Source organism: Vanellus vanellus, assembly GCF_965231255.1.
Source record: "Vanellus vanellus genome assembly, chromosome: 1".
Classification (NCBI taxonomy): Eukaryota; Metazoa; Chordata; class Aves; order Charadriiformes; family Charadriidae; genus Vanellus; species Vanellus vanellus.
The window spans coordinates 89,607,230-89,633,094 of record NC_138905.1 but is presented as its reverse complement, the minus strand read 5'-3'; the positions used below and the strand labels follow the sequence as shown (position 1 = coordinate 89,633,094).

The following is a 25,865-nucleotide window of genomic DNA, read 5'->3' as shown; positions in this document are numbered from 1 at the left end:
ATCCTGGACAGTCTGATTTAAGAGTCCTCACTATTTCAGATTTAAGGAAGAAAAGCAAGAAAAACAAGAGAAAGACAACATATGCCAGCAGAGATAAAGACAATAACAGATTTTTTAAAAAAAAACTGTACCTGGAAAAAAATATCATTAACATGGCATTGGTCTGGTATTAAATGGAAACAGTAGAACAGTCAATAAAGATACAGGAAAAGCAGGGCTAATCAGTGATTATTCTGCTCTATATGCAGAAAAACAACAGAAAATATGGTTGTATCACTTCGTTAATAAGAAGGTATTTCCAACTGTATCAATAGGAAGTTGCAAAAGGGCAGCTTCTAAAGCTAGGCATACCAAAACCCAGTAGACCTTGACAATGTAATCGAAGAGGTATTAAAAACAGGTAGCTGAAGAGCTCTGGATGCTGAATATTGACTTTAACCCACTCTTGGAGAACAAGGGCAGTTTTACAGTAAATAAAAGAAAGTTGATGTCACACCAAGGCTTAAAAAAGGGAAACTAGAATAACTTATGTATTTTAAGTACTGGCAATGTAATGCTAATCATTGCAGAATAACAGAAGAGCTGATATTATTTCCTTAATGTCCTATCAGAGGATTCTATGAACAAAAAATAAAAAGAGGGTAAAATAATTATTACCAATTCAATTTTGTTCTTTTTGAGGAAAAAAAAAAAAGAAAAAAGAAAAAAGAAGGTGGCCTTCTCACAAAGAGAATAGCTTTCTCTGGTAAGATTGGTTGAAACAGATAATATGGTATAGTGAAAAGCAGAATTCCCTAAGTATTCTTTGACTATTGATTTAGAAAGCAGTGACAAAGATTAAAACTCATTAACTGGCAAATCTAAAAAGGCAATTACAAACAAGGAGTTATCACCAAACAGGTGAGTTTCTTGTGGGGTCTGAAGTATACAACATACCGAGACTACTCTATTTAGAAGTTTGTCAGTGATCTGGGAAAAGACATAAAGTCTCCAATTATAAGAGCTCCAGAAGACACAGTAACCATGAGAGATATAAAGAATGTAGTGGAAAACTCATTCATACAAATAGATTTGGTGAATGTAGTCAGCATAGAGCAAGAAAGCAATACAATTTGATTTTGTAAAATTAGAAGACTCATACCTCAGAAGAAAGAAACCAGGCCGAATTTACAGGATAGAAAACCTGTAAAGCGGTAACTTTGGGAAGGACTCATTGGTCAAGGATGAATCAATCAGTCCAAAATTAGCCCTCAGTGCAAGGCAGCAGCCAAGATAACTCACGCAACCTTCAGGTTTGTACACAATGAGCTATCAAATAGGAGTACATGCATTATGTTAAGCTTGTATTTGATAGGTATATAACAAAAACACTAAGTCAGTTCAGTGTCCACAATTAAATAAAAATAGTGAATTCTAAATGTTTGTTGGAGAAGATTCACAAAAATTATTCAAGAATGGAAAAAAGAAACCATGAAGGAACTTATTACACATAGCTAAATAAAGAGAAAGATTAAGGGAAAATTAGCACAATCAAAGTTTCTACACAGGGAAGATTAATTGCAAGATCTTATTTAATTTAGTAAATATGGCTGCAAGCCATATATTGAAACATACATTTACACTGAAACTAGAAGCAACTTTCATCAGGAAAGGTCCTCCCCAGAAACAAAGTTGTAGCAGATTCTCAATTGTTTTCAATCATTTAGAAAAAAATATGCAATCTTGATTTTAAAAAATTTCAACACATAGATTATTTTTGGAAACAAACAAAAAAAAACCACAGTGACCTGTGCTACAGGTGACAATAGTCTCTTCTGCCAATCAAATCTATCTACTAATTTCACATAACACAAAAACTGCTGATAGCAACACTGGTAAGAAATCCAACTCTTGGGCTAGTGTTTAGAAACCTTCTTGTCAGTAGCCTTTCTCACCAAAAAAGAAGAATGAAAACAATTCAGTGATCTTATTTTGTGCATATATATATTTATTTCTGTAGCATTCTCTATGGTCTCTTGAGAAACCAGATCCCATTTACACTTGAAGAACAAGTCTGAAGTTTTCACACCTGACCTGAAAAATTAGCTCTCAGAGGAGTGACATAACTCCCATCTAAATCCTCTTGTAAGCCAGAACAGCGTAAACCGTAACGATGTAAGCCTAAAATACTAGGCATTGACCGAGCCCTTTCCAGCCTAGACTGAGAACACAGAAAGAATTGGGTCGGTTTACTAGAGACAAAGGAAGAAGGAAAACTCTTCAAATCCCTGTGTCTTGCAGGGGAAGGACAGACGAAGAGGAGAAAAAAGGCATCTTTAAAGACAGGGTGCAGGATAACAGAAATAAAAATAAAATCACTTGCAGGAAACTTTCAACTACAACAAACGATTCCAGTACATTTGAGGTCCAAAGCCCAGACAGTCCATTTATCTCTTCCTTTCCAATATAAATACCTTCCCTGGTCACCTCCTCCTCCCACCCCCTGGCAAGTTACGGGATTTGCTGCTATCACAGACTTCATTCCATTTCTGTAATGGCCTCTTCCCTTGGGCTGTGCCCAACTTTTCTACTTAAAGTATGCTCCCATGCTTCCACAGCATTCTATACAAGCCTAGCAGAAGATGCATTTACTCCTTTAGGTTTGGTTTCATTTTTTTTTTTTTTCCTTTGATTTTTTTTTTTTTTTTATCTATACATATATAAAATTCTGCCATGCATAGGCGCTTTTCTAACTTGTATTCACCTATACCTGTCCTCAAGGAATCATAAGTCTAGTGAGGATTTCCAGAGTGCAGTGCACACTGCTCATGCTGCCTCCTATCCTCAAAGCGTAGGAGAAACCAGTAGAATTAGTTAGCAGTCTACTCAGTGATTAACAGCTGAGAAATACTTATTCACAACTGATTTATTCTGCTCCAGTCTCACAGAATTCCAGGATGAGAATGGACAACAATTTGGATTTGACACCTGATTTTATTATATTTTTCAGTTTGACTATAGGTAGAAGCCTTGCTGTGAGAAACCAGAATTAATCTATTAATTCTTGACAGGTAATGGAATAAAGATTAATATTTTGAATTACAATTAAATATTTTTGGTTACACAGAATGGCTTGTCCTGGAGATAAGTCAGAGTAGTGTGGAAGGACTTCAATTTTGTTAGCTTCACAAACACAAGGACACATTTTGAAGGCACTGTTCTGGGATCCCCATCCAAACAAAACTGCTCTCTGCCACTTGTGCCTTCTTCATCTTTCCATGACCATTTATCCCAAGCATCTCAGCTTATCTGAGAGAACCACAAAATGGTTCCACATCTCTCTCCCTCTCATGGCCATGTCCCTTATTCAACTGTCCATTTTGGGGAGCACCATCTATCTACTTCCAGTCTTCTCACATGAAAGGGCCACAAGAGGCTCCATCTTCTTTCACGATCTTTTCTCACCATGGTACTACTCCCCAGGTCCAGCTTGTTCCCTTGGGAGTATGGGACAAGATTCCTTCTCAAAACTTCCTGTGTAACACAAAGGCAACTTTCTTGACCCTTTCCCAGCGAGTCCAACAAAACTGGAAAACAACTTTTACAAGGAAAAAAAATAATCCTTCCACAGAAGTCCCTGAACTCAATCTCACCAGAATTTTCAATTAAAAAAAAAAATTCATTTAGAATTATTTTAGTATGATATGTCATTAGTTTACAATATACCAAGGGCAGTTTGTTGAAGTTTCTTGACTTGTAGGCACTGCAGACTGCTGCACTGAGATAATTATTAAAACCCCCTGCATTCCACTAGACACAATATGCAAGACCAATGACATGGGGAACAACGTTACTATTAATACCACTAATAACCACATTACTGTGCACATCAGCAGTCCCAAATTCTCACACATGTACACGTCATATGTTCAAAGACCATTAAACGTCAGGAATCTCATTTACAGTCTCCCTAGAAATTAATATGTGCTTGTGGAAATGCCAGCGTGTTGAATCCTACCACCGAGGATGGAACTCTACGCAGTGAAGACAAGAAATGCTCCTTCTCTTCTGAGAGAAGGACATTCCACAACCCTGTGTTCTGTGCTACCCTCGTACTTGTTTACCCTTACTGCAGTGAAAGCTTTGAATGCGCAAGCTAGTTGCACATTAAGTGACCGCTCAGGAGCAAATTCTGCCCAGAGAGGCAGGATCTTAATGCTTGTGGCAACATGATCAATCTTTTAATTTGCTACAGCCAGAACGGAAACCGAGTCCAAGCAAAAGGTCAGAAAAGGCATTTTATATTCTCTGTTAAAGGAGGGGAGGAAAAAAATGTCTTTGAGGAGTAAAGTAAGTAGCTAATGAGACACAGCACTGACAGCTGGAATTTAATAAGTATCCACTTCACAAGGAAAATTGCTCTTAATAATTAAATACAGGTATCATACAAAGCTTCTGCTTAGAGCTAGACTTCAAAATCCTTCTGTCAGTAGAACTGAAGAGGTTTTACACACCAGGTAATATAAGGGTGAGTTTGCCTGGGAGGCTAGTCCTAAACGAAGTGGGTTAATTGCATAAATTTCACAGTCATGTCAGTGGTAAATAATTCCAAAGGGACTTGTTCAGATAGTAGTCTGGCATTACTGAAAAACAGACTGCAACTAAAAAGACCTGTTATAAAGTCCACCAAAACCTGAGACACATAAAAAGTTTATTAGTCATTGCAGAACTAAAACGCAAACAAGATCTTTTTAGAGGGATCCAAAATTCTTTATGCTCCAGGTCTGCAGGCCCATAAAACTCTACCTGAGAAAATTTTAAACAATCTTCTAATTAATCACAGGATTTTATAACCTTTCACAAGCTGTAAGTAAAACATTAACAAGGTAGGAGGAAGTACTCTTTGTACTAAGCATGATTCCTAACCCCACTGACATACCCCACTAGACGAACCAGGTTAGAATTTAACATCAAACTGAGATTATAATGGATACACACAGAAACGGTGATTCATTTATGGGACTGCATTCCCACAAATGAAGGTATAAGTCTCTAAATTACTGGGAGCATCTAAGAGAGCAGTCTCTAATCATTTTTCTGAAATTTGTGACACCACCATCAAAATATGACCAGATAACATAGCCTTAACATAATAAAACTCATATCCCTACAAAGACATCTTGATCCTCACTTGATTAGCAGTCCAACAGAACAGTGTTGGTACCACAAAGATAAAGCAGTTTAAGTGTCTAGATGGTTGAATGTTTTTACCAGCTACATCCAGTAGATTTGCATTGATTCAGGTATGCATAACATAGTCACACAGCTGTATTTACTTCAGTGTAAAAGAGCACTGACTCTGCAATATATGTTTTAACCTACCTCATAGTACATAGGCACATCCTTAACCTTTTTTCCCTTTTGATTCCCAGATTCTCTGATCTGCAAGAAAATAAAACATTCTACTGTGAGAAGATTTTAAGTTTACAGAAATTATTTTACTTGTTATTCCCTTTTGAAAACACTACACTCACTCCAAAACAGTGAGAAATCATCTTATGGTACGCCTGTACCTTAGGGAGGGAGCTTTTGTGATCAGCACCTTGAAGAAAAGTCCGTAACAAAATCTCACTATTTACAGGGAGCAGAGCAGCTTATACAGTAAGCTTTTCTTTTTCCATTTTAAACTCCTATGAATTAGTGTAATTTCTAAAACTTCCACAATGTCATTCAACTGAATATGAAATTTATCGTCATAACAGACCGAAGAAGTTAGTACCTAGAAACGAGATCTAGGGTTTGGTTTGTTATTAGAAGTTCCTTTCTTGGAATACCTGGCTGAAAATGTCTTCACGCGTTACCACGCTGAAGAGCTTCCGCTGTGGCACCCGCACAGCAAGAGACAGGGCCTTGGTGTGGATTTCATCCTCAATTTTGGTTCCAACAATGAAAGCAATGCTAGGCTTCCAGTCATCCTACTTGCCAAAATAAAACATTTAAGGTATTAAAAGTCAAGGAAACAAAAGTGCTTCTGTGAAGTTTCAAGGAGTAATCCTGTAGAGATGGTTACCCTCTTTAAGACATACTAAACATCACTGTATGAATCACAGTGAAATAAACTGCATACAACCCGGGAAAGTACACACTACTTTGTCCCAATTCTTTCTGCCATCAGGTGGCAGCATTATGCTATGGAAAACACAAATGCCTCCTAACAACCTCTACAAACCTCCCCGGCAGGCAAACGCTGCATTAGCATCACACAAAGATAAAGTAACTTTTAAATGACATCTGCAGATTTGACAGTTGAGTAAGCAAACAAGAAGCACATTTTGAATATATGTATTATTGTGATTATTTGCTGTAGAAAAAAAATAATCAAAACCCAAACAAATTTCAGTTCCCTCATCCTGGGAATTAGATGATGCCCACATACTGTTTTCTGAAAATTGTAGCATTATTTGCATATTTTATGAGGTTCTATTTATGCATACCATGGTTCTTACACGGTTTCACTAAGTATTCTGAACTAAGGAAAAATATTTATCAATGGCAAGTTATATTTCACTACAGTATTGACAAATGAAAAACACTAGCAGTTTTCAAACATTTGCAGTAAAATACACATATTTTTACGGAACAAAATCTGATTTCAGCAGAAATGCAGAACAATAGAAGAATGGAACACATTATTTAGTGATATACATCCCCAAAAGCTTCAAAATTACGTCATTTAAATCACTTTTACTGGTTACTATTATTTCCATTTCTTCTGCTTTAACCTACTGGAATCCCTTTCACAAAGCCAGTGGCTATCTCCAGCACACTAACATGTCACTCCAGAGTATTCTCTATCAGTATCAGTGGTGCCTGAACCATAAGCACTTCCAATGGTTGTGCTGTACACTCTTCAGGGATCACCAAATTATTTTTTTTCATTGCACATCTGCTTGTGGAAACTGCAAGGATATCAATAAAGGTGCATAAAGGTAAATGTGGAAAGAGCTTCATTAAGATTAAGGTAGTCCCAAAACATTGTCACGCCATCAGGACCAAGCTAAGCAGAATCACATACCAGTCCAGTGGGCATCATAGCAGAGAAATATTTTAAAAACAAATTTAAGAGAGGGTGGTAACTTTAGGGTTTTGATGGAAATATTTTCATATGTGTATATTACATACAAAGTCTTTGTGGAAAAGAGGAACAAAATCTGAGTTGATGATCAATGAGGGAAAGGACTGTTCCAAAAAAAAAGTTAGATGTAAATGGTAAAAGGAGAAGTTTCTTTTTCCAGTCTTACTGTACCCTTCTTCATTTGCTCCTCCTCTTAGCTGAAAAAAAGCCTACCAAAATGTTTGCAATTTGAATACTGATGACTTGGGATGGGAGAAAGCAACAGTTGACATAAGTTTCAAACTAGTAAATGCTTGCATGGAGGGAAACAGTTTGCCATACCCTTAAGGTAGAAAAGCATAACGTCACATGAATATGGCACGATGTGATTATACATACATGCCCCATTTCTTCAACCACAGAATATTCAGAGAAACAACAAAGATGGAAAGATCACACGGGTCACTAAGTGTAGTCTTCTGAAACTGCAAGTAGCTACAGAGCAGATAATCCAAAAGGGTGCCTACAGTTCCACACATCATAAGTTTCCTTGATGTTTTATAGCAGCACAAAATAAACCTTAGGTTTTTAGAATTACAATATGCAGGAGAGTACAAGCATATCTGATGCTCTAGCAGCATGCAAACATGATGGAATTTATGAAAGGAGAGTGTCCAGCTGACCTGGGGCAGCAGACACTGCTCAATGGAGAAGCAGTGGCAGCAACGGCCTGTGTGGGGACTGCGCCAAGCACACTGCATTTCTTTTCCCCCTTTCTAGTTGGGGGGATGACATATATCTGCGTGCAAATGCATAATTTTCTAGCCTTTCAGAATTGAGATGGAAATGTTCTCATGTGGCAGTATTTTGGTGTTCCCAGGGCTTGCCAGCAGAGATGGAGCCTTTAGAACAACTGTCCACCTGTGACATGAGCTAATGGAGCAACTGATATCACTACAGTGTCCACTTTGGTGAGGACCACAAAAAGAGGGGAACGAGGCCCAATAAGCCTCCCAGACAGCTCAAGAACAGCAAAACTCAGGAATGTCAGTTTCTCCTCTAGGTGCTAGGGGAAGCATGGTCCAGCAGCAATAGAGCGCCTGCTCCCACAACTTCTGCAGTTCTTCACATATGCAAAGAAATCTCCATCGGAGAGTCCTAAGATCTCTGCCTTATGCCTTCTTCAGTTCCTTTGTAAATCATGCTGGTGTCTTGGTGACCAGAAATTAAACCTGCTTAGCACTGATTAACATCATCCTGCAACAACGATGCCTGTGAAACCTGTCCTCCTTACAGTCCTGTCTCTTCTTGATCTTTCCACCCCTCAGTCTCAACTGTCCTCAGCTCATCTCTCCTTCCATTTCCATTCTCTGTTCCTCATCTGAGTTCTGCCACTTCTCCTAATGCTTCCCACATCCGTTACTTGCTCCTCTAGCTCTCATCCTCAGTCGCCTTGTCCAGCTAGTCCGCAGTTTCATTATCTGATCCCTTTCCAGCTTTCTCCATCCCGATTCCTTCTCTAAATCCTTATTCTCTAGCCCATCTAATACTTCCCAGGCACTTTCAGTTATGTCTGAGTAATGAGACTCTCCTTCATGACAATTACGCATTCCTTGGAAAGGCACTATAAGCAACGGAGAAAGAATTTTGGGGAATATTTATAGCATAGGCAAAACACTGGCTAGTATGTTAAAAATAAAATACATGGAATCAGCCTCTACAAGATAAGTGGTAGTGAAAATTATAACCCCACCTAACTTAATTCTACAGCAGTATATGCAACTTGATAAAATGTCTTCTGCATAAAAATTTAAACAGTATTACATATATATTAATTTACAAGTATACATAATAAGTATTACATATATATTAATTTAATATTAATACATATATAATATTAAACAGTATTTAAACAGATAGCCCATAGCTTCCTAGCTGCAAAATGAAGAAAAAATATTCCCTTTGCAAACAAAGATGCAATACCTGGGAGTTGGAGCTAGATAAATACCAGAAATAGCTACACACACTTTACCAGGGAATAATGATCCAGAATTCCCAGAGTCATTAATAGCATGTCATCTATTCCTAGACTGATCAATTTTCAGGCCCTCGAAGATCATTTTTCAGAAAGGTTGAACATTGAGAACAGCAACTGAAGTCAATAAGGACAGTGAATGTGCAGCATTAGAATACAGTTTTAGGTGTTTAATTGACTATGCTCTTTTCTGACCTTAAAAAGCTATTATTTTTGCAATATTTCCCTTATATTATCAATACTGTAACAGTATCCTTAATGTTCAAGGCACTGGAAGGATAGAGAAGAAACAGACCCTGCTTCTACAGCTCACCACCTAAAATCACAACATAAAAATGAGAAGGAAAAGTAGTAAAATGTATATGGTTACTTTAAAAATATTTTCTCCCTCAGTGTACAACTGGTCCTCTACTTAGTTTAATTCTTTCAAATGTTATTGTAGAAGTGAGACCTGAGAAAGGATCTGAAAGAGGACAGATTAGTGACCCTAAGGCTACCTCAAATGAGGTACCCAGCTTAAAGAACAGGATAGAGAAAACCATAAAAATAACTACTGGAAAGGCATGGAAACAGTCTAGGGAGGCTGCCACTGAGAGTATAACACAAGCATTACGTACTGTGAAAAAAGACGACCAAAATGCAGGGAGTGGATAACCCACAGAATCAACACTGCTGATTCAAACATGAATGAAAAAAAAAAAACCTGAAGCTGGAAATGCAGCATTGGTAACTGAATACTTCTTAAACAATCTGAAACAAGTTCCAATTAAAGGGAGGCCAGACCATTCTCACTGGAAAACACCCAGTGACAATCATTGCCATAATGGACAACTGTCCCCGCCGTTTTAAAACCCTTCGCCACATCAAGAGTTGAAACACACCAAAGTCTCTCTCAGTGTTTGATTAACCATCTGTGTAGGAAGCTTGTATGTTCCCCAATCCTAGCAAGATCCACCTAATTCCGCAGCTAGCAGTTTTCCCAAATCCTTGTTTTCAGAAAACTTAAAAGGTGTCTCACCTTCTCCAGATTTTGTTCTCAAGCCTCCCTTGTGTCCCTCTGTAATGTGATTTTTTCCAACTGTTAAAAACCAGCACACATAGCCTACATATTTTATTTGTCACAGTAGTACTGGAATAGCATAGGTATGTTAAAAAAAAAACTAACTTCAATTCCCATTGAAGAAAAAAGCAGATGCAGCTCACAAAATTTTGTTTCCTTTTTAACTATATCTTGTTTTCTCTGCGTCATTTCCTAAACATCAAAGTGCAGCTGTTCTAGAGAAGATATTCGAACAAGTCGGGTATATTTTTTATTTTTGCAGTACCAGTTTCTCTTTGGCCAGGAAAAGCCTTAAGCAGTCATCTCACCCCACCCCCATTTCCAGGTGATCTGAGTATCTGTCATTTTGCATCATTACTTATTCTTGTGGTATTTAACGGGGGGGTTGTTTTTGTTTCACTGATTGGGTTTTGATGTTGCTTTTTTCTTAGTGCTGCAACTAGTAGATTCATTTAACTGCAGCACAATTTCAAATTTAACTGTAATGGCTGAATAGAAACATTTTTCAAATGTTTTCAACTTAAACTCCAAACATTTGAGCATCAAACAGCAAGAGCTCTTTAATCTCCTGATTTTTAAGTAATGCCTCAGAAATAATGAGATTTATTAGTGATTTATGAACACTTAGAGCAATATTACCTCTAGCACTCTTTGCTTTCAACAATGAGGGAGCTTGTAAATCAGTAAATACAGCTGGCATTCCTGGGAAAGGTTGCTCATCAGCAATTTTGTAGCCCTAGCATCAAAATGTAGGGCATCGCTCCTAAGAAATCTTTACATCCACTTTCATTATTTGCTGATTGACACACACACACATTACTAATGGATTCTGATTTTAAGAGCCTGATATTTTGCTGTATAATCTGGGCAGGTTAGAGAGTTTCAAAGCTCAATTGAATGTTAATTCCTCTCTGAAGAGGATGCAGTATATATAGTAATCAAAAGTGGAGTCATCCTATTCAGAACATTTTTAATGGTTTTACAAGGTTTAATTTCAGTTCCATTTTCAGGCCCTAAAATGACAGTAAAATGAGAGAGACCATACAGATGGAAAGTCACAGCAGAACGTGGCTTCCACTTGCTATGCTTAGTTATACTAGCTAATAAGAACACATAATACATGACAGTTATTTCAATTAAGGGTTATAATTGCCCAGAATTCACCTTTCACTTGGCAAATATCACCCTTAAACTACTTCAAGCATGCCAAGTTTAAAACTAAGAATCTTAATTTATGTTTTGTAATTTAATACTGCAGTGAACCCAATCAAAATATCTTGATAAATATCTGAAGGCAAATACAACTTGCAGCCCCATGTTCTTCTACGTAGCATATTAGAAACAAAAAATATGTATATAAACTATAATGTGAGGCTTTGCAAAATCCATATTTCCTCTGTACATGTTTTTAAGTTGTCTGTTTGCCAGTTTTCACAGTGCATTTAGTAAAAGCAATTACTTGGTTTGTAAATACCATTTAAATCATATTTTAGTTAGCATACCCGCCCATAAAATCTTAACACCACTGGTAAAATGACTCCTTTTCATAGATCAGACTAATAAAATATTTTAGAGTCATAAACACACATTAAAATGTGAAATTTCATTGCTCAGTCTATCTGGTACAATTTAAAACCAGTTCTAGTAAATTCCCTTTGATTCCACTAAAGGGAAAGAATATTCTCTAAATTAACACAAGTAAAAGATTTAAAATCTCTTTATACACAAACTACAAGGAGCGAAATTTACCTAATTGCTAGGAGCTCCTGTCATCTACCAAATAATTTCAGAATCATATGGCATATCACATATAATATTGAGGACGAGTAAGAAGTAATTTTGCACACTGTGTCTCGTGACACCTACAATTAAAGTTGCTCAACACGCTCTTTTACAGGCTGTTTTCAGTTCCTGACCTTTATATACTCGAGTTTTAATCTTGTATGCTATAACATTACTGGGGTGGAGGGGGAGAGAATAGTGAGGTTAGGCTATTTGCAGAATGAGATTTCATTTTTAAAACTCATGTTTATCCTTTTATAAAAAACCCTATGTGATTAGGTAATTAAGATATTCAATTCCCTCTGTGTTCAAGAGGAAGGAACTAAATTTGGCAGCACAGCCATACTTGTGTCAAAGATGTACTTTCACAGAGCACATTTATTTACATTAACTATACCCACATTTGGCCATACTTGATGAATCTTGATTCACACATGCTCAGGAGAGATTTGTTTTGCACTGAGTACACTCCTGCCCATGAATATAAGAGCTAAATAAGAATTTTCCTGCAACAAGAAATTTCAGCGGCTGCCCAGCACCACAGAACCCGAGTTCAAGCTGACCGCAGCAGGGAGACAGTTTTTCCTATGTTCCCAAGGCTCTGCTAACAGCAAGACCGAGAAGGCTTAACTGGAACAGAGAACAGTTGGACAATACCAGAATTAAGGAACCAAGGAATCTTAATTCAGCCCCCATGGGTATAGGCATTACGATAATCTTTAATTAGGTGATCACATATTTTTTTCCTACATAATTCTTGACCCATTCAGTGAACATATTCAACATTTCTTTCCATCTGCCTCAATGTGTGGTCCTGAATAATCCTAATTCTGGCATTTCCTAAATTTTGAGCATTTTATTGCCTACCTTTTAAAATACTTCGATATAATGGTTTGCAAATTACAAATTACAATTTATCACAAATGTAATAAATTACATGTAGAAGCAGCAGAGAAAACAAAGCACCTTGTTCAGTGAATTCACTGGACAATATCCACAACCACAGTAAACAGCACCATAAAAAAAAAAAAAAAAAAAAAATCACTAATTGGCACCTCGCTAGTAAGCACGGGAGAAAGGTCAGGAACTGAGTAGGTGATGGAGATTGGACCTCCACCCCCTTCTCATGCTTCAGGGAGGTTCTCCTAGACTAGGGGTGAGATTCACAACCAAGAAAGGGCTCAAGTGCCTTTGAACTCTACCGAAAAATCTACATTCTGGGGAAAAATGGAAAACAACAGCTTCAGCTGAGCAGCTTACTTCAAAAAGTGATTTTGTTTGGCTAAACTTGTACTATATGGTTACTACCAAATAAAAGTAAAATTTAAGACATTTTTGGACATCTGGGGCATTTTCTGGAAAACTGATTAACCAGTTTAAAAGCCTCTTCCTGAATTCAAAAGTCCTCATGCTTAGCCAGAACTGCTGGCACGTTAAAAAAAAATAAAGCCCAGAACACAGCAACAACAACAAAAACCACCCTCGTTTTTTTAACAGGCTACAACAGGAACCCACCAAACAAGGAAGCCATGAAAGTCATTTGTCTCACTTGCAGAAGCAGCTCTAGATAAATACATGCTAGATAAATATTATTGTTTGCTAAACTACTACCCTATTTTGAAACCAAATTCTCTCTTGCAAGTCAAGATTTATTAGAATTACATTGCTTACACAGAACCTGGAAACCTAAATATGCCTTTAGATCCTCACACACTGTAAAAAAAAAAAAAAAAAAAAAGAAGAAAAAGAGTGCCTTTTAGTTGCACACACTCGAGGAAAATTACAGCCTCGCATTTTCAACGCTACAGTTAATGCTGTGTCAGCACCTCCATCAAACCTCGTTGTTCAGCAGTTTATAAAAAGTTCACTCCGAGCCAAAACCTGGCACCCAGAGCCCCAGAAAGAAAAGTGCCGAGGAGGAAAAGCAAGAAACCCGCTGGGCCGCTGCTCAGGGGACGGGACGGGGGAGCAACGAAGAAGCAGCTCCACCGCACGTCGGGACGACCCGCGGCCCTGCCCCGGGGCCACCCTGGGGACCCGGCGGACCCCCCCCCCCCACCCGCCAGCGGCGGCACTGCTACGACCAGGCCGGAGGAGCGGCCAGGGCCGCCTCAGGCCTGGTCTCCCCCCGACCTTCAAGTCCCAGGGCCCGCCCGCCCCGCTACGCCACGGGCGGCCCCTGCCCTGACCCTCGGCTGCCTTCACCTCCTCGAGGTGGGCGGACACCAGCGCGGCCTCCCAGCTCTTGGCCGCGGCCCCCACCTCGGCAGGGGCCGCCGAGGCGACCCCGCCGGTCTTGGGCCGTTTCGGGCCCATGGCGGGGCGGGCGGCCTGTGGGCGGGCTGGCTGGCTGGCAAGCCCCACGCGTCGCCGTGGCGACCGGCTCCCGCGGGGCGATGCCTTCCGGCCGCGCCCTCGCTGCCCCAACCGGCGGGGCGGTTCGTGTGGTACGTGCCTCCCGCCCGCGGGGGGGAGCGCTGTGCCCGCCTGGGGCAGCCTCCGTGCTCGGCGGGGCCGGGTGCGTGTGCCCGGGCCGGGCCGGGCCGACGGCGGCCATCTCGCCTAGCGGGGTTTCTGATGGGTCGGCAAGGAGCCTTGTTGCCCTTCGGCCGCTTTGCATCGCCATGAGAGGGCAGCTGCTGCCGGAGCCGCCTCCAGCACGGCCTCGCCGAGGCGGGGTGGGAAGGGCCCGGGCCGCGCAGCGTCGCATAGCCACCGAAGGGAATGCCGCATTCCCAAGGGCCACGCAAAACCAGGCCGCCGGCGGCTCTCGGCGAGGCCGGGCGGAGGAGCGAGCTGAGGCCGCGGCGCTGGAGCGGGCCCGGAGCGCGGCCGCCTGCGGAGCAGCGAGGCGGGGGAGCGCGCAGGTGCGGGCGGGCGGGCGGGTGTGCTCCCCGGCCGGCATCGCTCTCCAAATACTACCATATGTTACGGCACTGGGACCAGAAGGGGAGAGGGAGGCACAGTTGGGAGAAAGCAGGAGAGCTGCCAAGATAAAGAATTCATTACAGAGGAGTCATGTCGTGATCTCACACTGGAGACGAGTGAAATATTCTGTGTGATTTAACATTTGGTGAAAATACCCCAAACCACATGCTGCCCTTCCCCCACCCCCTTATACCGACCAGGGCTGCTCAGAGCCTCCAAATCTTTATTTTAATTTTGACGGAGCCTTAAAGCCCCACTGTGCAGCGTTTGTGACTTGCTTTAGTCAGAATTTCACTCTGGGATGATACCGACCTAGCCGAATAAAAGACCCTTAATAACATGGTTTTAGCGGAGAAGTAGGAATTTACGTTCATAGGGGATGTAACAGGCAAGTCTCGTATCATCTTAGTTTGCAGACGGGTATCTTCCCCGGGTTTGCAGACAATGATGTAGTTTATAACATGGGAAAGCTGCACAGTAGATTTGCCAACATCCATAAACATTTTCCCCCACCCTGTTTCTTGGCTGGTGTCCATCTTTCTCTTTTTGAGGTTTTCGTTTGTTGTCCAGAAAAAAAATCAGACTTCAATTGTTCACAGAAACAGGCAGTGTGACATTCCCACCATACCCTGGTTCTTCATTAAAGTCTTGGATATGCAGCCTGTGCCTGCTGAGGAGCACTGAGAGAGCATGAGGAGGAACAGGGCAGGATCACCAGTCGCTGCAGCAGAACAGGACAGAGATATGGGGCAGAATGCACAGATAATGGTGCCAACCTTACTGTAAACGACCCTTCTGATTTTTCATGGCTCAGCTTTCAGGGCTGGATGTAAGCTTCAGGATGACCAGTGGGAGAGGGCTATGCACACATATCCTAATGGTATGGCTGGAAATATGCACTACTGTGATGTCTGTGGGAGATGACAACTGCTTAATTATGCCCACACCTGGATCTGTATGCTCAGGATCATCAGGAAGGTTAAAAACCAGAAAGACAGATGTCAGTCTACAAACAGCTCTGAGAACATGCTCAGTAGCTGTGAGAACCATGAACTGGCTTACCGTCTTAGTATACGCATCTAGATAACTTGCTGTTTATTGTTGTTGGATGCTGTAGCAAGTAGCAAGTCAAGCTGAAGTAGGACAGCCGATCACTGGGAGTTTATACCAGTTCATTTAAAATGACCTCCACCACTCTCCCAAACAAAGGCAAGAAAGAAATTTTATTTATTTCCTGTCACAAAGGGCCCTAGCATATAGTCCTAAAATAGGTTCTACAGTAGTGAAGTCAGCTAAAGACGTCTCCCGTTTGGCTGCTTGTCCCTGTCCATTCGGTTGTGCTGCCAAAGATGCTTGTAGGCCAAGCTGTAAACCAGATCTCTGAAACGCTCTTGGTTAAATCCTCCAACTGACAAAGGAGACAAATCAAAAATATATAATACAGCCTTTGTTTGGCTGTATTATATGGTCTGGACTATAAAACACCCAGTTGTCTCTGAGCCATCTGAAAACCTCCAGCTTCCTTCTGAGAACTAAAAGATGAAGTTGCTGCAATCTTAAAGCTTGTATTAACAAAACGGAATGTAATTCAACTATACTGGTAGACCACAGATGAGAAGAATAGGCAAATTAAGGCTCCAGAGAGCAATACACAGTTTGGGGTACCTTCTGCAAAAAGAAAAGGATGTGCACGTGTAAGCCTGACATTTCCACGTAGCAAAATTTAGTCTACCGTTAGTATGAGAGTTAATGGGCGAATCTGTGATGATTTTGTGTATGACAAAAATATTTATGGTGAGATTTTCAGGGCAAATGGCAACCTAAAAATCATAGAGGCAGCCTTTTATTTTGTGTCTTATTAGAAAACATAGTGTGTGAATACATGAACAAATGAGAGTGGAGTGACCAAACCTGTGAATTTGCAACACACTTGCAATTCTGAATAATAATATGTGTAAAAAGAAGGTAGCTTGCCTTTCCCTGGAAGAGGGGTTAATGACCCTGTGTATTCTGAGTTTACACTGGAGGGTAAGAGAGTGTGCATGGTTAGTACTGCAGAGTAGTTAGACACAATAATGTGTTCCTGTGCCCACACTTCTAATAATAATATAGAAGGAATGTTTAAAAATTAGGTATATTCTTTGCCTCCTTCAGGAAGAAGAAAATTGGGTTTTTTTTTCCTTTTATTTTAGGGTGACTTAAAGAACATTTGCACTTACTTGTTCTCCAGTAAAGCGTTGTGAGTGGAAAGGCATTACTAGTTGTAAAAGTCATGTCTTCTCTACCTGATTTCCTGCAAGACTACAGTTGACTAAAGAACTAGTAAAGGTTTTGGATCTTAAATAATTAAAGCCTGATTGACTGAGAGGGGAATAATTTTAATCATGCTTGCTTTTCTCTTAAGTGCTTATGTTAAATGCTTGACAAATATTTGGAAAAAATGATCTTTTCAGTAAGAACCATCAGCTTCTCACCTTCAGTTGAGAAGTGAGCAAAGAGTCCTCTTTGCTTGAGTCCTTAAGAACACACTTAATTGCTTTATATTGCTTTCATAAGATTTAAATGTTTCTTAAACGGGGAGGCTTCCTGAATTATGCCTTCAGAAAGCTGTTTCCGTTTTAGAAAACTTTCCAGAAGGTTGTCTAGAACAGCTAACATGGCCTTCAGCACTGCTAAGAAAAACAGTCTTTCATATTCCTTATATTTCTAAAAGAAGAAGAAAGGTATTAAAAAAAAAAGTACACCTTTTTTTTTTTTTTTTTTTTAAGATAACACTGTTCAGTCATTTCTGCCTCAAAAAGGAAGAAGGGGAAGAACATAAAACTTTGCTTTCCTTTCCAGTTTCATAGCACTGCAGCATCTGGGCTGGGAACAGCTTTTGCTTGAAGTTTGCAACCCCCCAGGACACAACTGTCTTAAAAGTTACACAGATTTGGCAGCTATGGCATGTGTTTCCACAGCCTCCCTGAGCTCTCACATACCAAGTGGGATGTAGGAGGTCTTCGCCTGTAGTTGCTGCTCTGGCCACCAAATGATTCCTTATAATTTATTCCTCAGTCTCTAAATTCATTTATATATTTTGCATAAAGCTTCCCACACGGACTGCACTGGCCTCGTGGATGTGGACCAAATTTCTGTCTTGGCTTTAGGATCTAGAAAGCTTATTTCTACATCAGTAAATTATAAGTGCACATGCCCTGTAAGGGACAAAGGTTAAGCTGAGTGTAAATATATTAATGCACTCCCCTTCTGAATGTGGCAGGGTGTGCTTATAATTGTTCTAGTGCCAAAGGTCGGCAGTTTCTTAATTAGACTGAGTGCTAACCATAATGAAACAATAAAATAAAATCTCCTCCTCAGATTGTAACAGGCCTTCCTAATAAGATAAGGTTTGCTAGATCCTTACTGAACTGTGAGAACACGCAGGGATGGTTAAAGAGAAAGGGAACAGCTAAATTGTAAAGACAGTATAATTCAGTCAAGTCTATATCTGCCTCATGGCAAGGCCTGCCCTCTGATGCTGGGCCACTATAGCACAAATAAATAGACCTAACCTATTTAAGCCTGGCTGTCTAATAACGTGGCCAAAATGAAAGCAAGTTGTAGATATTCCCTTGTCCCTCCAGCTCTGGCATTTAGTGTCAGCCTGGCCAGTCATTTTTTTTCTTCACTCAAATGTTACCCGTCAAGCTGAGTTACAAATGTATGTAGCCTCTGTTTATCACAAGCATAACATGCAGAACAGATCAAACTTCCTTTATACATACAAATAAGTTTACATTTAAGAGGCTCCACCAACTTTGTTTTACTGGGGAAAAAAAAACTTACAGGGCCCTGCATTTAATTTTGGAAAAGATGCTTTCGTAGTCTGCTCACTTCTACATGCATGCATGTGCGAGGAGAATGCTTTTTCCTCTCTATAGCCAATGGTATAAGAATTCCTGGCAAAGCTCGAAATGAAATCCATTATCATCTGTCAGTAAAATGATTTCCAAATTCCAGCTGGATGCTGTGCAACAGTGTCTTTAAAGAAAGACTCCCTCTGCATTTGGTATTGTAGTTTTACTGTCTCTAGGTAACTGAATTTTGGAAGCAGTTCAGTGCTGCCAGTCAGCAAAAAAGCCCAATTTCAGATATCTCAGGCTTTACTCCTGCCCCTTCCAAAACAGATCACAAGCTTTTATTCTTCTCCCTAATGAAATAAATTTACAGAAAACATTTTCCCACCCTTGTGGAAAGCCAAACTCCTCACCCCCATGCCATTCTCTTGCACTTTCAAATCCTGTATCATTGCCTGCTTTCTTCTGGCACAAAAGGAGTAGTTTCTCTGTAAGGTTAAAGGGTCCTCCACGAAGATCTGCTTCTGTAGCACTCCTCACTCCTACCACCATCAAGAAGGGGAGTCTTACACAGTAGTGCTGAGCACTAACCACTAACCTTTCTCAACAGCCAAACAAAGCAAAGTCTAAATAAGTGGAATTTGAAACATTATACTATTACTGGTGCAAAAATAAAAATGTTTCTAATCCATTAAAAACAAACTAACGCCATGGAGGGTAGACAGACCGGAGATGTATGCCAGAGTTTGCACTGAAAATATTGATAATAAGTGGAGGAAGGACATGGTGGTTTTGTTTATTTTTTAAAGGAGAAGAGATCATTTATAAAAATACATGCAATCTGAACTGGAGTTGGAGTAATTAAATGGCTAGAACCATAATTCTTTGGCCTTGATATCATAATTCCGTGAACTCGTATTTGAATGGTTTTTAACCGAATTTTATGAGGGTAATGTCAAATTGTAGAATAACTAAATTGCAGCAATATATATTATTCTGAAATTGTTGCTTCAACTTTAATTCTCACTCCTTTCTTTCCAGTCTATTTCCCTGAGCACATACACTCCCCAGTAGATCTAGCTGAATGAGTCAGTTTTGGAAAGAAGTGCATAGAGTAATGGCTATTTCCTGCCCTATTTTGGCACCTGTCTCAGTCCTACTTGTGCCTAAAATCTGCTTTATAGAACAGCCATGATTAAACTTCCCAGTCCTAGGAGTGTATCCCAAAACACTGTCATGCCTTACCTTATCATCCACTAAATCCTTTACTCTTCCATAAAGATGAAGTCTGTCATCTCCTTATCTCAGACCAGAACAACATCCTGTGCTTTTCTCTTTCCCACCTGCATCATTCCAACTTCACAAGCTTTTCTTATTCTGCACCTCCAAAATTCAAGCTGGACCCCGATCCCCTGAAATACTTCCCCCTTGCCAGCACATAGACAGTTAGCAGATTGTGGCACCATAAAGACTCAAAGGCAGCATCTCCCAGCAGCAGCGGGAGCAGATCTTTCACATTAGAAGGACCAGCGCCTCTCCTGACAGTCCTTGCTTCTAGATGCAGCTGGTCCATGTGATGTGTGATACACCTGCCAAGCACCCCAGCCTGCAAGCTCCAGACACAGCGTTCCAACAAAAGTATTTATGCAGATGTGATCTTCTTCCTCGTCAGCTGTGCTGGAGTGCTTTCTCCTGTGCGCTTCATCGAGCACCCCGCTACCACCATTTCCCGGGGGACATCGGAAATAAAACAATATAGGGAGGCCGGGTGCTGCGATAGCTAATGAGTTGAGTTCACAACCTAAAATTTGGACAGGCATCCTATAAAAGCTCCTATAGATAATTTGGGAGTTTATTTATTCCTGAGTGCATCAGGATCCGGGCATGAACCTATATAGTGTCCCCTGCAAGTGCTGTAGCCCCAGCTATTACTGTAAAAAGCACGTTGAAGACCAGGTGATGGGGATGAGCAGGCTATGAGCAGTTCCTGCCTGCCAGAGCCTCGTCTTGCACCCTCCTACCAAGATAAGTGAAAGATGGAAAGTATTATGAAATGTGGCTTACCTTTGTGGATTTACCTCTAATGGAGTATTATTCTTCAGCTTATTTGGATGGACACTATGCAAAAGTAACCAGAAAAAAAGTTTCCTGCCCCCCAAAGTCTGCATAGGTATCCTATGTGCAGGATTTTAGTGAGTCTTAACAATATGGGAAGTCGAAACAATTTCTGCTGTCTTTGTTTCTGCATGTAACAGCAAAAACAAGGCTCTGTCAGATTTTCTGTATTTCTTAAATTAGCTATTTGAAGGACAGCAGATTTAATTTAGAGTTCTCAGAAAACTAATTATTTATTTAAAGCACAAATGAAATAATTTTTGGAAAGGTAAACAATATTTTCATTCCTATCAGAGGCTAACACCTGCTTTAATGTAAAAGCTCCACTTGCTACTGACAGGTGTTGTGTAATAAGTAAGTTGCAAAGAAGAATCAGTAACACCTTACCATCATGCCATGACCAGTCATTCCTATGGATTCAGTAAACTTTAAGCAAATAAAAGGCAGCACATGTTTACATTATATCATTATATGTGATCAACTTTAAAAGGATTTCTAGTTAGCACTTTTCTTAGTTAAAAAACTGTGTTAACACTAATTCCCACCAGCCAAATTCCTTAATTCACGTTGACAGCAGTCAGAATGAAAAATCAGGCCTTTATCCATCTCTCTCCATCTCGTTACTTCAGACAAAGCAAAACACTTACTGTGGCAGGGCTGCAAAATGCTGAGGGCCATCAATGGAAAAGGTACACTGGTTAGCTAAAGTCTGGCCATGCTCCAAATGTATCGACCTGCCTGTGCCAGTGTTTTCAGGTCATGCCATCCTTAATGCTTGTTTTGTATCTAGAGGTTTTTAAGACAGGTACAAGTCAGTGTTTGAAAATAATGTGGAGAGATTTGAGATAAATAGCTGAGCTCAGCCGTTCGGCCCAATATACTGGCTGTGGTGTCTAAATCCTAATTCTCTTCAATGCGCATATATTCTGAGTACGCAAACATCGAAAAGTCATTGTGACTGTCAGTGATCAGGTATGACAAAGTGAGACTGTGAGCAAAATGAAAGAAAGCAGAATTTCTTAGCTTTCTTTAAAATATATGTTAAATGCCAACAGAAAGCCTTTTTTGGTGAACACGTCTTCTTCCATTTGCCTTGAATCATCTTTGCTTTTTTTCATCATCCCACAAAATCCCATGATGACTAAGCAATAACAATTTAAAGAAAGCACTTATGAATTAGTTATTTTTACTGCAAACTCCCATCAGTAAACCTTGAGTGCCATGACTACCAGTGTAGATCAATGAAGTGCAACTTGTCTGGTTTCCTCTTATAGAAAAGTTTGACATTTACAAGATTTATTTGATCTTGTTTTTGGATTTTGCAACACCAACTATTGCTTTCCAGGACAGAAAATTAATGAACTGAAATTGAAAGGCCGTCTTCTGGTCTAATGATGTTTAGACAACCCTAGAAAGACAGAGCTATGCCACCAAGAAGTGTGAGAGTTTGGGTGTAATAAAAGGCTACTCTGAATCACTCCTAGGGTAGTTTTCATTTCAGAGGTGATGGAATTTTATTTCAGAGATCATAACGTAGCTTTTGCACAAAAGGTTCAATCAGCACTTTATGCTACGTTTTAGAGCTTGGTATTTGGGATTCCAAGCTGGTGCAAATATATTGCTGTTCTTTTTGGGCAGTAAGCTAGCTGTGGGAAAAGCTGATCGGTTCTGAAGCAAGGAAAATATTGACTACTAAAGCTCAACACTTACCTCATTCAGACCTTGCCATCAGAGTTCGAGTAATTCTAGATGCTTCCAACAACAGGCTGAGGCCCAGATCTGGAGGCAGTTAGCTCCCCAGATACCTTGAATGATCTGAGCTTATGTACCTGGCTCACACTCCTTCGGCCACACATCCTGGATCACTGGAGGTATACTCACATCTAATTAGAAGGCTGTCTAATATGGCAAAACAGGGCAGACTGAGCTGGCTTACCCTTCTTTTCTGCCCAGAGTAAGTGGATTAGCAACACATACTAGATATGATTGGCAGCACGTCTCATCCAGTGGTTCTAATAGATTTTAATGAAACATCATTCAGTTGATCCACCACACGTACTAGGGTGCTGTTCAAATCAGAGACTTGGAGATCTTTACTGCCAAGCACAGTGGAGTTCCCTGCAGAAAGCGCTATCCTTTTTGCTTTTCAGAAGTATGGCAAAATGATGGAAAGCTTTACAGTGCCATAAACCAAATTCTTTGTCCATGAATGTTCACGAGAAAGGACTATTGATGATGCAGCTTGTCCTTTGAGAGGCATTCCTCAAGGCTGCATTTATGCCATCATCGATTATTTCATCAACTAGCCAGGAACAGTGTGGTTTTCTGAAAGAATGAGTACATTCCTGTTCCTCGTTTTATCTATGGAGGGGATGTGAGGGCCTGGAGAGAACAAAGGAGGGACCGAGCTCAGAACCCTGGGGCACACTGCATCACTGCTGCTACACACAAATAAGCAGTCCATGCGGCTGGTAGTGTGATGAAGGGTGAGAAGGCACTGAAAGGCAGGCGTTTGAAGCTGGAAGAAAATAATTGCCTTTCTCTCCATGCAAATACACTGCTGGTGGGGCATGGTACTGGTGGGGCATGGCAATATTACCATTAGGGACCACGCAATGTGTTTAATGTCTTTTTAAACTGAGATACCTTTGACCTGCCTTAACCCATTTGTTTGCCCGTCCTCCCATGCTGGGCTCTAGACCTCCACTTATATATTTGGAATTTAAAGAATTGTTGAAGGAAGGAAACATTATGCGCAGACTTTCATCCATTTGTTATCCTCAAGTCAGTGGGGAAATAGAATGTTTTAATCGAGTTTTGAAAGGCTCCTGACCTAGACAGGAAGCCCTGGAAATCATTTGCATTAGACTTTTTAAAAGAACAGCTTATCAGTCTGATAAAGATCAAGCTGGGGATGTCTTGCCCAGCTGCTTTCTAGGATATTTATGAGGATTTGATGATGGGTGCTTCAAAAAGCCTGTGGGGATTTTTGGTTGGGTTTTTTTTCAAAGAATGTAAGACACTTCTGTACAGTAGTATGTCTAAAACATAATTTGAAGAAAGAAAAATAGAATAAGACAATACAAAGCTAGTTGTAATGTTAAATATCCATATTTTCAGTGTGCTTCTGTGTGCATTTGTAAAGCTGGAGCTGCAAAACTGACTCTAGATTCTTGATGGCAGTTTTCTTCTACACAGTGAAAGAACCAGACTGTTCTCCTCTAAGTTAACAGATACTCAGTACTTCGTATCTATGAGAAGTACAAGCATAGAAACGCAACTATCAGTGTGGGAGACCGTAGTGTTTCTTAGGTAGAACAGATAACTAGGCTCCTTCATGGAAGAGGATGTATACGTTTCAGAGTTATCCCCTGTGCTACCCCTCCAACTGCACTTCAGATGAAGGCTACGCACCTGGACCAGAAACAGTGGGATGACAGTGTACATATGCTGAACAGTGAAACTCTAATATGTGATCATTTGGTTGTTTCAAACTTACACGCATGACCTAGAGCTCTGGAAAACACTCATAATTATTATAATAGTCTGTCAAATCTGGGGAAAGGCAGATTTATTACCCGAGAGGGAGCTTGTGGTAGCTACCTCGATTATTGGCTAGGTGGCAGTAGAGGTTATTTATGTATTAATACACGTGCACTATTTACTATACCAGTTTGAAATTCAGCCCACTGTACTGGTGAAAAAGTTCCTATTATCGCAGACCCGCTCATCCGTATGCTACTTCTGCTGTGCACTTTCTTACGTCCAGCAAAAAGCAATTTTCATAAGGAAGGCTCACTATTTATCTACGTGCTTTCACATTCATGGAATGCAAAACCAAACAGCATTTGCACAGCCCTTTTCAAGAATAAAGTTCTAATTAACATGATACAAATCAACCAGATGCCTACTGCTCCAGGACAGTGGAAGCCTGTTTTCTCTCAACTCCCCGCTAGACTCCAAATTTATGTACTTCCAGTGGTCACTCTGCTCACTTGCTACAATAGTGGGTCTGGGCAAAGCATGGGCTGCAGTTTGCTGGCTTAGCGATGTGGGCTTATGGCATGATAATTATTCCTCTTCAGGGTGACACTGGTGAGCAGGCAGTAATGCTGGGAGCAGGAGTAGCTGTGCCAGCACCAGGACTCTTATGTCCACTCAGGGAATGTCATTCAAGATGGTGGTTTAACTCCTGCTGCAGAATAAGGCCTTATGTCAGCGTGGGAGTCTCTGTGTGGACAGTCACGCTGGCAGAGTGGCTGTAATTGGGAGAAGATCTGCAGTTTAGACAAGGGAGCATGTAGATGAAGCTCTGGAGCGGGTCCCCGTGATTCCCAAGAATGCCAAGGAAATGGCGGTGGTTTGGAGGCCTTGTGAAGTACACTGTGGCAGGACCACTGGAGACTGAGCTTGTACAAGCACTACGATGCAGCACCAGCCTCCAGCCTGCTGGATGCCAATATTGTTGGGGTAACACAGCCCAGCCTGGGCCAGACATCTTTTGGAGAATCAGGCAACGTGCTGATCCCACCATCGAGACAGAGACCACCAGGATGATCTGAGTTTGGACCTCTAAACAGGAATCAATGCAGCTTGATGAGAATATGTGACTCCTGTCTTCTTTGGAGAAGGAAACTGCACCTCAGGGATATCTTTGTGGTGACCTTGGCCTCACTCCATAGCTGGCTGGGATTATAGGTTTTTCCCGGGGCCTCAAGGAATGGACACAGTGATGTTTAGGCTTGGATCTGGGAAACCTGAGACCCAGAGGAGCTGATTTACATCCTCCAGCTCCTCTTCCTTGGTCCAGTGTTCCTGTGGAGCCCTCTGCCATAGCTGGAGCTGCTGCCCCTCTGCAGTGGCAGCTGCCTTCAGCCTCGCTGCTTTGCCTTACCACCTGTTGGTAGATGCACTCTCACACGCAGCTCTGAGCCCAGGGAGATTAGACCCATTCATATCTGAAATGACTTGGGGGAGGGGGCAAACTATTAAAATGGCTCAGCCCCTTCGATG

General features: G+C 40.8%; 1 protein-coding gene across 1 annotated transcript in view; it reads right to left on the bottom strand.

Annotated features, from left to right (window-relative positions):
- The window catches only part of SPAG17 (sperm associated antigen 17), a gene marked incomplete at its 5' end in the record, with an annotated part of 116,281 nt that extends 101,995 nt beyond the window's left edge, over positions 1–14,286 (bottom strand). The window contains 3 exons of the mRNA XM_082485761.1: positions 5,362–5,421; positions 5,814–5,954; positions 14,176–14,286. Coding sequence (XP_082341887.1) covers positions 5,362–5,421; positions 5,814–5,954; positions 14,176–14,286 — 312 coding nt within the window. The remainder of the gene's footprint in view (positions 1–5,361; positions 5,422–5,813; positions 5,955–14,175) is intronic.
- Between the last annotated feature and the right edge of the window lie 11,579 nt (positions 14,287–25,865).